Source organism: Protomyctophum bolini (assembly GCF_963924005.1).
Source record: "Protomyctophum bolini genome assembly, chromosome: 9".
NCBI lineage: Eukaryota > Metazoa > Chordata > Actinopteri > Myctophiformes > Myctophidae > Protomyctophum > Protomyctophum bolini.
The window spans coordinates 20,450,210-20,465,014 of NC_137870.1; the positions used below are offsets into that span (position 1 = coordinate 20,450,210).

At 41.4% G+C, this 14,805-nt stretch overlaps 3 protein-coding genes across 4 annotated transcripts; 1 reads left to right on the plus strand and 2 right to left on the minus strand.

Annotated features, from left to right (window-relative positions):
• Positions 1-93: 93 nt before the first annotated feature.
• Positions 94-3,341, minus strand: mrpl44 (mitochondrial ribosomal protein L44). The gene is made up of 4 exons (XM_080772433.1): positions 3,154-3,341; positions 2,000-2,468; positions 1,101-1,279; positions 94-829 (listed from the first exon to the last, which is right to left on the minus strand). Exons 1-4 carry the CDS (start codon positions 3,321-3,323, stop codon positions 655-657), a joined length of 993 nt encoding a protein of 330 aa, XP_080628559.1. The 5' UTR covers positions 3,324-3,341; the 3' UTR covers positions 94-654.
• Positions 3,342-3,530: 189 nt separating this feature from the next.
• On the plus strand, positions 3,531-5,559 carry LOC308321769 (dynein axonemal assembly factor 1-like; the record flags this gene model as incomplete). The annotated part of the gene is made up of 2 exons (XM_080772859.1): positions 3,531-4,476; positions 4,619-5,559. 2 exons carry the CDS (start codon positions 3,531-3,533, stop codon positions 5,557-5,559), a joined length of 1,887 nt encoding a protein of 628 aa, XP_080628985.1.
• A 627-nt stretch (positions 5,560-6,186) lies between these two features.
• Positions 6,187-13,955, minus strand: mffa (mitochondrial fission factor a). 2 transcript variants are annotated; one of them, XM_080771437.1, is made up of 8 exons: positions 13,782-13,955; positions 11,530-11,744; positions 10,486-10,658; positions 9,833-9,924; positions 8,759-8,923; positions 7,564-7,620; positions 7,230-7,314; positions 6,187-6,935 (listed from the first exon to the last, which is right to left on the minus strand). In XM_080771437.1, the coding sequence occupies exons 2-8, from the start codon at positions 11,738-11,740 to the stop codon at positions 6,804-6,806; spliced, it is 915 nt and encodes a 304-aa protein (XP_080627563.1). In that variant the 5' UTR covers positions 11,741-11,744; positions 13,782-13,955; the 3' UTR covers positions 6,187-6,803. The 2 variants fall into 2 exon arrangements, with proteins under 2 accessions (XP_080627563.1, XP_080627564.1); XM_080771438.1 differs by lacking the exon at positions 8,759-8,923.
• Between the last annotated feature and the right edge of the window lie 850 nt (positions 13,956-14,805).

A 14,805-nucleotide genomic window follows, 5' to 3' on the forward strand; every position in this document is an offset into this window, starting at 1 on the left:
CACAAATGAAATGGGGTACACACACATCTGGGCATAGGGGGGGGTGGGTTCCCCAATTAATTTTCCTCAAGGGCCATATTTTGACTACGGTACCAGGCTGGGGGCCGAGTCGGCACGCGCAAGGTCGAGGTCTTGCCCTGAAATGAATGTTCAGGGCAAGACCCCATTTGAAAAGGACCCCCAGTTTGACATGCAGAGGCTACTGACCCCAATTTAATGCCATTTATATCTGGGACACCCCCCCAAAAAAAAAAAAAAAGATTGGGTGGGCCACAAGGAGGCACTCCGTGGGCCGCAGATGGCCCGCGGGCCGCTAATTGGGGAACCCTGGGCTAGCCCCTCAAAAATGTAATTATCTACTTTACTTTTCACTTTACTTAGCAGTCCCTCTCAGTTTAGAGCCTAAGCCTACTATAGGCTACTACTGTCTAGTATAAACTAGTATTACTCATCAATGAATTAGTGAAATACAGATGTTGCCTAGCCTATCTCTTCTTGATAAAGATGTGCACAGAAATATTCATGATGTAGACATTTTATTACTGATCAACAATGTGGTACAAAGACATCATAACACGTCATAACATGACCCGGCCATTTGGTTAAACTTTGTACATTCTCAGAGTTAACACTGAGGATTTAACTGTGTGCATACTAGGCAGTGCTGCTAGATTGGATGGCTTGCTGCTGAAAGTTCTGTGGTGGAGAGAAGTCCGATGGTCTACGATTCTCAGTGAAGCCATAGAATTTCCTCAGGGCCACACGAGCTGCTTCCTCCTCCGCAACCAGAACAGTCTCTCCTGGACCCTGACCCAGAAGCTTCTTATCACTGAAAAACATTTTGGCAATATGTTGGCATTTTGAAATTACCAGACTATCAAATCACCATTTCTTTGAGACTTCATCAGTGGTGTGGCTTTTGCTGTTGACAGATAATGTCTTGCCATGAATTTTTAAATCTGTTCCTTTCACTCCCCTACTTTTTGAGAATTACATTTCACTCCATTCTCCCACTCACAAAACAGAGTAAACTAACAGAAATGCACTCACTGACTGCACTGCAAATGTGATTCACCATATTCAAAACATGATTTACATACCTATACAGTCCCACAAAGTAGAGTGGGAGAACTGTGCTGGCTCCAGCAGACCTGATGAGACGGGGCTCTGGAAGAGGAAGGTTCTGCCGTGCAAATTCCTCCACCAGCAAGCCCATTGGGTCAACCACCATCCACATATCAAACAAGTCCTTCCCTATCAGCTGGGTGGCCAGGAAATCCTAAAGGAAGAAAGGAGAAAGAAAAGATGAAAACTACAGTGAGAGAAATAACCAGTAGGCCTATCATTCAGATCGTTTAATATTTTCTACATTGTAGAATAATGGTGAAAATAACAAGGAATCATGTTATGTAGTAAAAAAAAAACAATAATAGTATCCACTGTTTGCTTTGATGACAGCTTTGCACACTCTTGGCATTATCTTTTTTGATTGACTGAATACTTTATTAACAGTTTGCAAAATAGTACAGAGCATATCACAAACACAAAAAGTCCTAAGGGCTTGTTTCCATTGTGGTCTCAAAACACAAACATGAGGAAGTCACCTGGAATGATTTCCAATTAACACAGTGGGCTTTGTAAAAGTTAATTTGTGGAAGGTAGGGTTGGTAATGGTATACAGTAGCCTTATTTGGTAAACGGCCAATATATTAACATCTCATCTAAGCAAAGACAAATAAATGTCAAGTCTGTTAGTCAGTAAATCCTGAAAATGTCAAAAACTTTTAAAGTTTCAAGTGCAGTCGGATAAACCAGTGCTATGATGAAACTGGCTCATGACGATCACCACAACAAAGAGCACCCACAGTTAGGTCTGTGTATATTTATTACAGTTACCGGACCAATCACAAATGAAATACACCTCAGACAATTGGCCAATAAACAAGATACATTGTATTGATTGTAATATAGTTCAGAGGGAATAAACATGGCTTTTTACCCTGAGGAAAAATCCGGCTTGCTCTGCTCCACTGCTCTGCTGGAGTGCTCCAATTACAGCTGTGAAGGTTGAATACAGCACGACATCAGGGACAGGAAACTCTGCACTCATGGTGAGCTCTTCAATGCCCAGGTTCCTCGCCACATGGCATATGACTGCAGAACTGGTCAGGTGACTTACAATAGCAGTCAAACCCTGATTTGGCAAGCATGGGAAGCTGGCCTTGCTCCAGTCACTTAGGAAGCTTTGAGTGAAACCTAGACCCTGTGCACTCAACTGAACATTGTCGCCTAGGACAAGAGCGGTTGTTTCTGTGTCCATGCCTAAGGCTTGCCTTCTTTGTTGCTCCGACTGCACGTAACATGGACTGACAAAGGCCGTCTTCAAAAGCTCCAAAGAGAAATCTTCGTGAAGACGGATGCTGAAAGCTTGGACTTCAGCATGGTAATCCCAGTTAGGATGCTGAGAGCTGGAGGATAATGGGACAGGACAGGATAGTATTAATTTAGTAAAAACAACAAAAAAGAAAGACAGTGTTAGATGCTGGCTACACTGTAACATCTAACTCTGAGATTGTACAAATGGAATAAATTCAACTTTATTTGGTTCCATAAAACGTGGAGATGTAAAGTACAGAATTTTATGCAACAGTGACAACACTACCCTAAATATCAAACTTCAGGTCTGCTACAAGCCACAAGCAACTTGGATGCTAGAATGCTTTCTGGCATGTAGTTTTAATATCACCCTTGACAGGCTGACAGCCCATTTACCCAAACAGGAAAGTCCTATCTGATTGTATTAAACCAAACTCATCAGGATTACAGCTGTATGGAAAGATTGGATTCTCCTCTTTGTATCTGTACATTTTTTTGTTTCATAAAAATACAAAAAAGGAAAAAACAGCGCACTGTTTTGTATTAGCATTGTATTAGCCTAAGATTTAGACTCTCGTAGTGGTTCATCGTAGCCCCGCTCGGACCCTACGTACAGTTCGTTTACACTACGTAGGGTTCCGAGCGGGGCTAGGGACGATCGTAGAATGTCAGGACTCAGAATCGAAAAATACAGAGTCTAAACCTTAGGCTAACATTGTATATAGGCCTATTGGCCTTGAGCTGATCTCTACAGTGAACTGGCTAGGGAAACGTTACCGTGGTTTGGGAGGTGGAGGTCCTTCGAGTTTTAACTTTCTTGCCATGATGCTGGTATATGCCTTCATCCATCGCTTCTTTTCTCTGATCTGTGTGAATGAAACATTTCTACCAACATGTTGGTAATGAATACCTAATGTTCTCACACAATTTACAATACCAGACGCCATGACACTTCTCACAGATAGCGTGTGCGGCAGTCAAAACAGTCCGACGCGCGCGGACCAAACTCGTGATTTTAGTTCCAAGCCGACCGCTAACGTTACCATGGAAACGAAGAGACCAAACAACAAACTAACGAACAAACGAATAACAGCTCGTCTCTCAACTCAAGCATTATTCAGTATTTTGAGTTTTGGACAGACATAAATATAGTAATGGCAACTCAACTTCTTGAAGCTCAAGATGACAAGATAGTACATTATCCTCCTCTCATAGATGGAGAGAACAAACAGCAGATCACGGCAGGAGTGAACAGCGACCATTCAGAACAAAACAGGCGAAATAGCAAAACATCACATCCAGATAAAAAGGACAGAGAATCAGGACCAAGGATCACCAAGAAATTCCTGAAGGACCATTGCAAGGAACACAAACTTTATTTAACACCTTACCTGAATGATACATTATACTTGCACTTCAGAGGTTTCTCCACCATAGAGAACTTGGAGGAGTATACAGGACTAAAATGTCTCTGGCTGGAGAGCAACGGCCTGCGACGCATTGAGCACCTGCAGGCACAGACTGAGCTGCGCAGCTTGTTCCTGCAGCAGAACCTTATATACAAGCTGGAAAACCTTGAACCTCTGAACCGACTCTGCACCCTGAATGTCTCCAACAATTGCATACGAACCATAGAGAACATCTCCTGCCTCCTTGAGCTAAGCACTCTGCAGATTGCCCACAACAAGCTTGAGACGGTGGCCGACATGGAGCATCTGAGTCAGTGTCCCTCCATCAGTGTCCTGGACATGTCCCACAACTTGTTGAACGACCCGGAGATCCTCTCTGTGCTTACGTGCATGCCAGAGCTGCGGGTATTAAATCTTATGGGAAATGAAGTGGTGAAAAAGATTCCCAACTACAGGAAGACTGTGATTGTACGCCTGAAACAGCTCACATACCTTGATGACCGGCCAGTGTTCCCCAAAGACAGAGCATGCGCAGAGGCATGGGCAGTGGGTGGGCTGGAAGCCGAGCGCACAGAGATGGGGCTATGGGAAACACGCGAGAGGAGAAAGATCCAGGATGGTTTGGACACCTTGGCAGCCATTCGAGAAAAAGCCCTGGAGAGACGCTGTCTCAGAGAGCAACAAGAGAGAGGTAGTTGGCACCGTTTTTATTTGTCCCTGTACCCCACCCTCCCCCAAAACAAACACACACACACACACACACACACACACACACACACACACACACACCACCAAGTGTCTCAGCCTTTGAAGTTTATTCTGTTTCATTATAGGTCAGCATGAGGCCTTGAGAACTCCAGAGTCTCACAATCCCAGTGAGAGGCGTGAGACCCAGGCTTTGAGCTCATCACAGGGAGTGGGTATTCAGGCATCTGAGCAGGACAGCTGGGAAGATTTTCTACACACAACAAAGGCCTCATATGATAAGATAGACGAGGAACAACTTGAGGGAAAGTCATTAGAAGAGTTAGATGTGAGCCAGCAGCTAGAGAATCATCTACATGGTAATTCAGAGACGGCGCATTCTGTCCAAGAGACAGAGGGAGAGAATTTAGGACAGAAAAGGCAACTGAAAGAGGGACAGAGCATAGGCATGGCAGCAGTGTTGTTGGAGAGAGAGCAAAATCCAGAGACAAAACAAACATACAAAATCCAGTCTGTGAGAAAGCCATGGGTGAAAGATCAGGGGAATGAAGGAAAGTTTGAGAAAAAGCAGTCGGAGCATAAACAGCCTCTTCCTACCATGAGAGCAGATGAGGAGGTAGCAGTGCATGGTCCTGGGGCCCTGGTGACAGAAATGCAAGCAGCAGAGCACCTGGAGACTATTCACCTCCAACCACATAGCTCTCTGTATATTGATGATTTGCCTGATCTAGAGGAGGTTGACATGGAAAATCCAGACTCAGCCGGTATCTTATCCTGTAAGCAAATGTCCAGGCCAAAAATAGAGGTTATATCAAGCAATGGTGATGATGATGATGAAGTAGTAGTCAAATATCAGAGTGTGACAGAGCTGGCTTATATGTCTAAATCTACTTCTGGTCCAGAAGGAGAAGTGTTCATCAAGAGGAGTGACAGCAAGGCCTCAGCTGAGCTCCTTAACATTTCCTTGTATGGTGAGCATGTCCCAGATGTGATTTCAAAGCCAGAAAGCGAGCCCAAACCAAAGCAAGTGTCCTGCCCACCTTGCTTTCTGATTGAGGAGATCGACTAAGGCGCGATTCATATTTTATTTTAGAGCCGAATAAAAGTCTGTCTTGTCTGGCTCTGTAGAGCCTACAATGTGAGGAGGGGGGGGGTACCGTCCTAAAGTCGTCTCTTCGGTGCTACTGAAAATGTCTGACGAGCCGAAATCATTTCGGCACTACAGCGGTAAAATAGGAGTATGAATCGGCCCTAATGACCTTCATGAAATTGAAACATTCAGAAGACATCTCCCCATTTTATCTTGGTTATTTACTAATAGACTTTATTTGTGTTTGTTTTTATCTTCCCTTTTTGTTGTTTTTCTTGGTCTCATTCAGCCCTGTTTGATGTCCCCTAAAAGTAAAATTAAAGCTGTATATAGGACGGGCTAGCGCCCCTCAAAAACAGAATCATGGTGATATCTTAACAATGATAACTAACCAATAAAAAATAAAAATAAAAGTAAGATTTACTTTATTTTTATACTTTAGGGTATACTTTAGGGTAGGCGTTTCATATTCAGTACAAGAGCAGAAATGTTTTCTTTTGCCAAGGCCAAATATAGTAGCTTGTTAATGTTATCACACTTTTTAAACATAATCACTCAAATCTAATTTAGCAGTTCTAAGAAATAAGTGTCAGTGCTACAGTTAACTACAGCAGCAAGCATTTATTAAAATGGAATCTGTCATTTTAATTCATGAAATATTATTTATATCCATAGGATTGATGGCTATTAAGGTCCTTACAATAGCAAAATAATGGAAAATCAAAAAAGCATTGTCTATTGAATTCAGCATATCTTTAAAAATACTATAAGAATCCTCTTACAATACAGCAGTACAGTTCTCAGATTTATTCACATATTACTCTGCTCCCAATAAATACATTCTGTCCATAGGTATACATCTAAAATGTGGCTCAATTTGTCTTTTCACACACTTATGTTGTACATCTTAGGATCATTGACTACCACAATTTAGAGTGACAGAAACAAATATTTACAGCCAAACGTGCTTAACATTAAGAAGAAAGTTGTTCATAAAACAGAATGGTTTACATACAGAACTGTAAAAAATAAATGTACATGTCATGTATACAATAAATGAAATCAAAATATCCCTTTGTGCAATGGGTCTTCTGTACACACAGCTAGGCTTTGCTTGTATGGGGGACTGAGTGCAGTGGATAGGGTTTTGCTAACATTTGACACAGAACAAGAGAGAAGGCTCTTACTTCTCTGGTGTGGTTTAATTATAAGGCGGAAAAGCTTCAACGGCGGAACCACACCCAGCTGTTGATGAGCCAGAAAGCTACAGTAACCGAGTACAGGACCATCTCACGCTTTGCTCGCTCCTTGTTCTCCTCTTCCAAGAGCTGGAGTCTCCGATTCAACTTGATGATCTGTCAATAAAAAGAAAAAACAATATCTTATCGAGTTGCAATAATTAATCAAGTTTATCAATTTAAGAGATTATACAAATTTATATTGATTTATACATTTTCAAAAATAGGATGTACAAGGTCACAAGGTGTCACAAAGCCATGAGTTGTGAGCTTGTATGGCTATTTGACATATTGTAGGTACTTTTAGTAGATAATTAAAAATCGATTCAATAGATAATTAAAAATCGATTCAAATCATTCCACATTGATTCGGTTGACAAAGCTGAGGTAATATATTTGCAAATGGCTAACCTGACGTCTCAGGGTTGCTGCATCAACCACAGCCATATCATCTGACCCTCCATCCATAGAGGCGTCTAATGTAGATAGCGCAAGCCTTGAATAGAATGTGGGAAACTGTTAGGACAGTAAACTTACAAATGAACATATGATATTAGAACCGATGTCTACTTTGCACACTTGAAATGGATTTCCTTTGAATCTTTTACTACCTGCTAATTTGGTAATATGTGATAATAACCCTTTTGTTGTGCTGATCTTAAATGAGAATCAAGGACAGAAACCAAGAAAGAAGGAAAATCAAGATAGGAAAAGCTTGGAATCTCTGAGTGCCAGGTGGAGTTACCTGGATTCATGCAGGGGGTTGGAGATAGATGCCGACCCCCCTCGCAGTGATGGTTTGCTGAAGTGGTAGGAACAACACAGGAGAAAGAAAGGAAAGAGACAAGACAGAGACAGATAGTGATGGTAGTATGGTACTGCTGCAATACATGTAGCCTCAGCTCACATTCCCCTCCTACACATTTATTGCTTTTCTGAACACTAGTTCTTTAAAGAATGTACAGACAGTGCCTTCACTGCCTTGTAACACAATGGGGCAAATTAGGTTTTGGCTTTACTAAAACAAAACTGCAAAAAACAAACAAAATAAAGAACATTGTGGATGGAAAAATAAGGTAAGGTGCAGCAGCAGCAGTGGTCACGATCTGGTCAGGTCTCACAAAGTAAACTCAAACTGTGATTGACTATTTTGGAATCAAAGCCGAGTGTGGAAGGTTGAGCCAGAAAGCCAACAACTTTGAGTACCACAGGACCAGCGACTGATAGTGCCATTTCAATTTGTGAGAGTTCCTGATGGTGTCTGTCGTATTTGATATAAAGTACAAGGAAAATCACTCACTAGTCACTACACTAGTATTATCACTTTTTGAAGATGAACCGTAATTAGATTTCCTGTTAACTATTTTAGACATAACAGACATGTCTTAAGGTGGCTTTCTCTTCAATGCATTGAGCCAAACACAGAGAAGCCATCGCTAGTTAGAAAGGAGAAAGAGTGCAATCTGTGTAATTAACATGCAATATTAATAGTGTTAGAAACATTCATGTCAATTGATTTTGCGTGATTTGCTAGGGATGACTTCAAAACACTCCCAAACTTTCAACACACCTAAATAATGCAAGTGCACTTTAGAGGCATATAAGAGTCATTCAGGTAATAACTATTTTGTAATGTTTTTTTGTAATTCCCAAGAATATTCACTAGGGGTGCCACAGAGCAGGGATTGAATCCAGAATTCACAGTCAAAATAGTGAGACTTCATGTGTTTCAAAATGACAGCTGATCCCAGATAACTTGAGCAAATTGACCAACTGGACATAAACAATTTATACAGATAGTATAACTTAAATAAATCGTGAAATAAAAAAGGTGGCAGGTCGGGAACGGGTCGGTAGGTCAATATTTCGGAAGGGTGTGAACAGAGTGGGAGAGCTCAGTTGCGTCACGGTCCTAGCAGGAGGGGTGATTGACAGATCACCTGCTATGGTTCTCATCCAGGACCTCCAGGACCTGCTGATAGGCCCGGCGTGTAGTGGAGTGGAGGTAAGACAGAACGCCGCTAGCGCTGTACAGGTTCTGTTCGTCCTCATCCGTGGTGAGAGGGGGGCAGGGGCGGACAGGGGCTTGGGGGGGTAGGGTCGCACTGCTCAGTGGCCACCAATAGGAGCGGGCCAAGCCAGAGAGAAGAGATACAGGTAGAAGACAGTAGAAAAGGGATGGAGGGAGGGGAGGGAGAGAATGAAGAGTATCTGTCCTCAACTTACTAACTGCACAGAGATAGATAGCCACTAAGTGAAATAGTAAGCCCCCCAAAAAGAAATAAAATCTGTTAATGATGAAGGAACACTTATTCTTAACATGCCAATCAATAGAGGTGCTCCACTGACCTACACCTAATCGCTTCAATAGGAATGAGAAGATACGCAAGCATGCGACTGATTATTTTGATTAAAACTCCAAAGACCATGGAACCACAGGTGGTGACTTGACTGTTCAAAGGCATAACAATACGTGTCATTTGACATGAAGTGCTTTTAATCAATAGTTTCAGCACAGCGTTAATAAGTTAATGACTTGCACACCAAGCATGGAGAAAATTCTAACACTAATGGCATCAACAAACCTAGCAAGACCGCAGCCTCAACAATAATGAAACCAACAAGCGATACCAGTGCTGTTGTATAGACAGACACCAAATTAAAGGCAAGTAACCAAATAGGGCTGTAACAGTTAATCAAACTAATCAATTTAATTTAATAATTGATTATAAAAAATAAATATTAGATTTTTTTTAGATAAATACATATCTTATATCAAAACAAAGTGCTTCTCTATTGTTCGATTAATGCAAAAAGGTAATAATAATTAAGAATAATCAATACGAAAATAATCAACATTTACAATTATGTAATCAACAGTTGCAGCCCTATAAAAGCAAACTTACAAAGAAAGGAAGAAAAGAAAAAGCTGCAGGATGTCAGAAAACATGCAAGCTCATTGTGTGGCAGAGATAAGATGGGGCAAGTGGTGGTGTTGGAAACCTGATACTCACATGGAATCACTTCCAGACAGCTGGCCATTATGACGGATAGTTGTGTTCTCACTGGCCGAGCGTTCCCGTCGTAATCGCCCTTGATTCCGTAGCTATAAGGAGTAATAATAACATTTGAATTGGCTATGCTTTCCTCCTAATTTCCACATTTTTTGTCAAAAGGGTTGATTTAACCACATGAACCCTAGAATCCCTATTCAGGGGATGTTGTAGATATTGTAGATCCGATCGGCTATTGGTGAAGAGATTTAGTGTAGATGGAAGAAAGGATGGACCCCCTGTTAATGAAGTATGATAGGGTTTAAGTGGTAAAAAATATTATTAAAATGATTATAGAAAACATGTTTTGTAGGGGTCACACTTACCTCCCGACTTGATACGATTTTGATAGGGTGCCAATTCGTTTTAAATTGTGATTCTTAATTATAATAGTTATTAAGAATAATAGTTTGATTTATTCGGAAGACAGGCTTTCTTGCCCAATAAACAGAGCTCAGCTTACTGTACCAAGACAAACCAAATATTTGAAACTTTTGGCTGAAAATAAGTTTCATAATTATGGCAGTGGTGCAAATGTCCACAGTGCTGCTGCACCACCTCTATCCCTTACTGGAGAGAACCATGATCCCAAAAAGATTTCAACAGCTTCTAACCTCTTCATTGGGTATGGCTGGGGCTACACTCCGCTCCATCTCCATGAAGTCCAAGGGCCTTTCATTGAGGGTGAGAACTCTGGGTGGGGTCTTCAGTGATGGGATCTCTTGTAAAGTGGACTGGATCAGGTCCAGGTCCCTGGGTCTTGAGAACTGGCAGTCATCACTGTCTCCTGATGGCAAAGAAATTAGGATCACAATGAATGAGATCAATCTCTTAATGTTTCAACAAGGGAATGTTCCTTGAAACTAAAACAGTCCACATAATATCCATCCAACATATAATTTAAGTAAAGTCTGGATGCATTCGGAAATGTGCACCGTGAGCACACTCACCTATTACTTTGTATTGGCTGTGCCTATCAGAACGCACCCTACAGTAAGTATGTCTGTCTGTCTGAAGAACTACCACCATCACTGGCCAGGCAATTGCCTCTGCATTTTCACACAGACATGTACCAGGTCCATTACCTTATGGAGGTCTTAACGAGCCCCTTTCTCACTTTATCAAACTGTATGCTGTAATATTAGTCTTAATCTAGAATGCGCTCCATTGACTACACACATCCGGGTACATTGCGTTACACCATACAGTAGTTCAATAGTTGCCTAAATGCCTATCTAATTCAGTTACCTCACATGACCTCCATTATGGGTCACAGAATTCCACACTTCCACACATTGGCGTAACACAGAGAGCTGCACCAGAACACGCCAACACTCAGAAAAAGCTAATAATTTACTTACTTACAGGTCGCGCACACGTGCATGTATGATAACCATAGTTATGTAACCATATAAGTCTCTCATTTTGAATGACCAACCATGGATCCCAGGACTCAGACATCAGTGTCCTGCACTTGGGTTTGTCAGTCTCACATTAACACACGCAGAATATATAGAAGAAGTCCATCAATGGTTCTAAGAGGCCAAACAAGGTGAGTCATGAATGATGTACAAGAGATTAGCATTCAACAACACCTTGTTGATCTTGTGTGGTATAGTAGTTGCAACACAAACAGTAAGAGAGTCTAAAAGGCCTACCTGACATCACAATCCTCTCTGGAACTTGCATCATGGTGCTGTGGATCTCATGCATCTCAGCTTCAGGACCCTCTGAGCCGTATGGAGCTACTTTGAGCATCTCTGGGATTCGCATTCGTTGGCTGATGCCCTCTGTGTACTCCAGCTCATAGTGGATACGGTTCATCTCCGCCATCTCTGAGGTGGGGGAGGGGAATGCTGCAGCATTCATTTGGCTGTGAAAGACAATGCAATGTATTCAACATGGCAATCACACATAGGCTTAGTAGTAGTAAGTCAAACCATTAACCATACATAAATCACTATACATTTAATGTTTTATTCTCATAAGCTAAACTGCAGCCACCTTGTTGAGCTATGACAGAGGCTACCACTGAGCCTAATCGATTTGGCAATGTTGCACCAAAGGCCGAACTTTATCCACTGTGACAGGTTGCTGGAGTGTGCCGACCCACAGACCAGAGAGACAGGTTGCGTGGCAAAACTAACTAACGTAGGAAGTAGGGGTGGGTTCAATAAATCGATATGGCAATAACCGTATCGTATTCCTTGCCGATAATTACATTGTACCATATCGATATGGCAAGAAATGCTGTGTGTGACGCGGCTTTAAAACAAATTGTGTATCGTGATAATACCAGAAGTCAACAGGTCAAGTCATGCAGAAAGCATGCTTGGCCAAACCTTTATTAACCATGAAGTTTGTGGTCTCCCTATATCCTTTCCTTCACCTTTTTCCCTCGAGAACAAATCTTTTTGACTGAAATTGATAGCTCAAATCGCATCAAAGATCTACTATTTTCACTGAATGTTCGCCTATTTGACATTCACCGTTTGTTTTGTGTAGCTCCGAAGAGTGTAACCAAATGGATCATGAGTCCTCCTCGGAATTTAATTAACTAACTATAAGCACTAAGCTCTTAAAGACCAGATTGTAAATAAAGTAATTTTCTGACTTTCTATTTAAGGGAGATTCAAGCTCGTAGGCCTACTACTCGTGAAAGTTATAACTATTAACTGAACGAATTAGAATAACTAGATAATATATAGAGCTCTTCATGACGGACGCAAACTCCAGAACCGAGTGGAGCAGACATAAAAAAAGGAAAAATGAACCCAGGGCACCCATTGGAATGGAATGACGTTAAATCCCATGTTTTCACCTTGATACAACAAATAGAGGGAAGACTTTGTTTATAATTAATGACATGGCCAAAATAGGGATGCCCAGTTGAAAGTGGTTAAGTCTGTCTGTAGATTTATAAATATTTAACCAATGAGAACAAAGTATTAACAAGACCTTATAAATAATAACTACATTTGGATCTGTTACAACACAAGATATTTCTTTCCTGAAAAGTATTAAACCGTTATAGACAATAGAAGGTCCAGACAAGCAGAGTGATACCTATTAAACCTACAGCTACTGTAGAAAGATATTATCATTTGAATCTCTTAAAGAACTTCAGAAGATGTTGTAGAGCAGCATGTGATGAAGCCAGCGCTATAAATGGACAAAGCTCGTGATGCTGCTGTCATATGATGATAATAACAAGCCTAAAGTGTCTCTTGGAGGTATAAATTGTGCGTGTATGAAAAATAAAGAAAAAATAAACTGACTGTTACAAGTTAATTGATTCATAGCTCAAATTAGCTACTTTGCAGGCAAAATTATCATTGCTTTAACACTACACAAGAACACACTGGAAATAACATTTAATGAAGGAATACTTTTTGGGAAGAATATTGAGATTGATCACCAAGCTGTTTTCCAAGGCTGGCATGATCACCCAGCGCCACCATGCAGTCTGCCAAACAGTATACAGTACATTATTTGTGTTGTTATAGGCTGCCAATTAGAATACGGTAAGCATTAATAATTTAATTTTAGGATTAATAATTTAATATGAATAATAAAGTTAAGATAAATGCTGACTACCTGGTTAGTAAAGTTGTATGCACTACAATAATTATTGTATTAACCATTAATGGTTAATAAACGACGAGCAACTCAAATTATCACCGTTATAGCTCAATCTGACCACTGGTAGATACTAGATACAACATACAAAAGAGGTGATTTCCCACCCTTGATAGACGATCTATATTATGCGTGTGTGCTGTCTGTAGAAAAAAAGGTCTTGAACTACGACGTGCAAGAATAGATGGTTGACAATGACAGTTTAGCATAGCCAACCACATTACATTAGCGCCATTTCTAGCCACCATCTGCTATGTAATCTGTAACTTACCCGTTGGCGATTTGCTAGATCCTCTTCAAATAGAATGTATGTACATCAAGTTAATACAATTGCCGTGGAGATTTGTTAAAAAACAATCTAAAGAGTAAGTGCATCATAGAAGCATCATCCTGGACCTCTACTGTTGATGTTTGACACTGAAGCGCCGCGCCGCTTCCTCTGTGCGATGCTTAAACAGGAAGAGCCGAAGGAAAGAGGAAGTTGCGTGGTTGAAGCCTGGCCCCACCTGGCGCCTGGATACAAAATAATGATTTAGATTCTCGTGGCGTATTTTTCGATTCTGACCTTCCTAAACCAGGCTAACCAGCCATTTACCTATTCTGTCTCTGCAGCATTGTAATGTGGATGACCAGTTAGAGCTGAACATTTCTGAGAAAGCCAAGGTATGATGCACTGTGACTGTCGAGATGGGACACACCGTGCCATGTCTAGATGAGAGATGACACAGTAATCCTAAAAATGAGATGTAGTTTATAGCTAGAATTTGGTAAGATAACAGTTTACAAGTTACTTTGAAGGTGTCAATTGTGATTAAACAGCATCATACTGCCATAAATAAAGTACATTATTTCCAACAATACCAGTAAGACGCCCTGGGGGCGAGAAGCGACCTCATCCTAAAGGGCAAGGTCGCGTGCACGCATCCACCAGGGTGATGGCAGACTGCTGGACGAGCAGCGAGTGCTGGCGCTTTGGCATGGGCATGATGGCCGGGGGTCAGATCAACATAATCAAATGAATTCTGTACTGGCCACATATATGGAGCGTGTCTTGAGTGTACAGGGTTTTATGAGGTCAGATCACATATGGAATGTCAGAACAGGTCAGCTCCATACATGGAGATCTAAGGGTGGCAGCGGGGGCAGTGTCTTGAGTGTACAGGCGGTTTGATGAGGGCCCAGGTAGGGCCTGTTGAGAACTCTACTTTTCGCCGGCTGCCAGGCTGTGGCTGCACTAATAACTTTAGGGCAGGCCCCGAGGCCCGTCTAGAGTTTAAATGGACAGGTATCAAAAG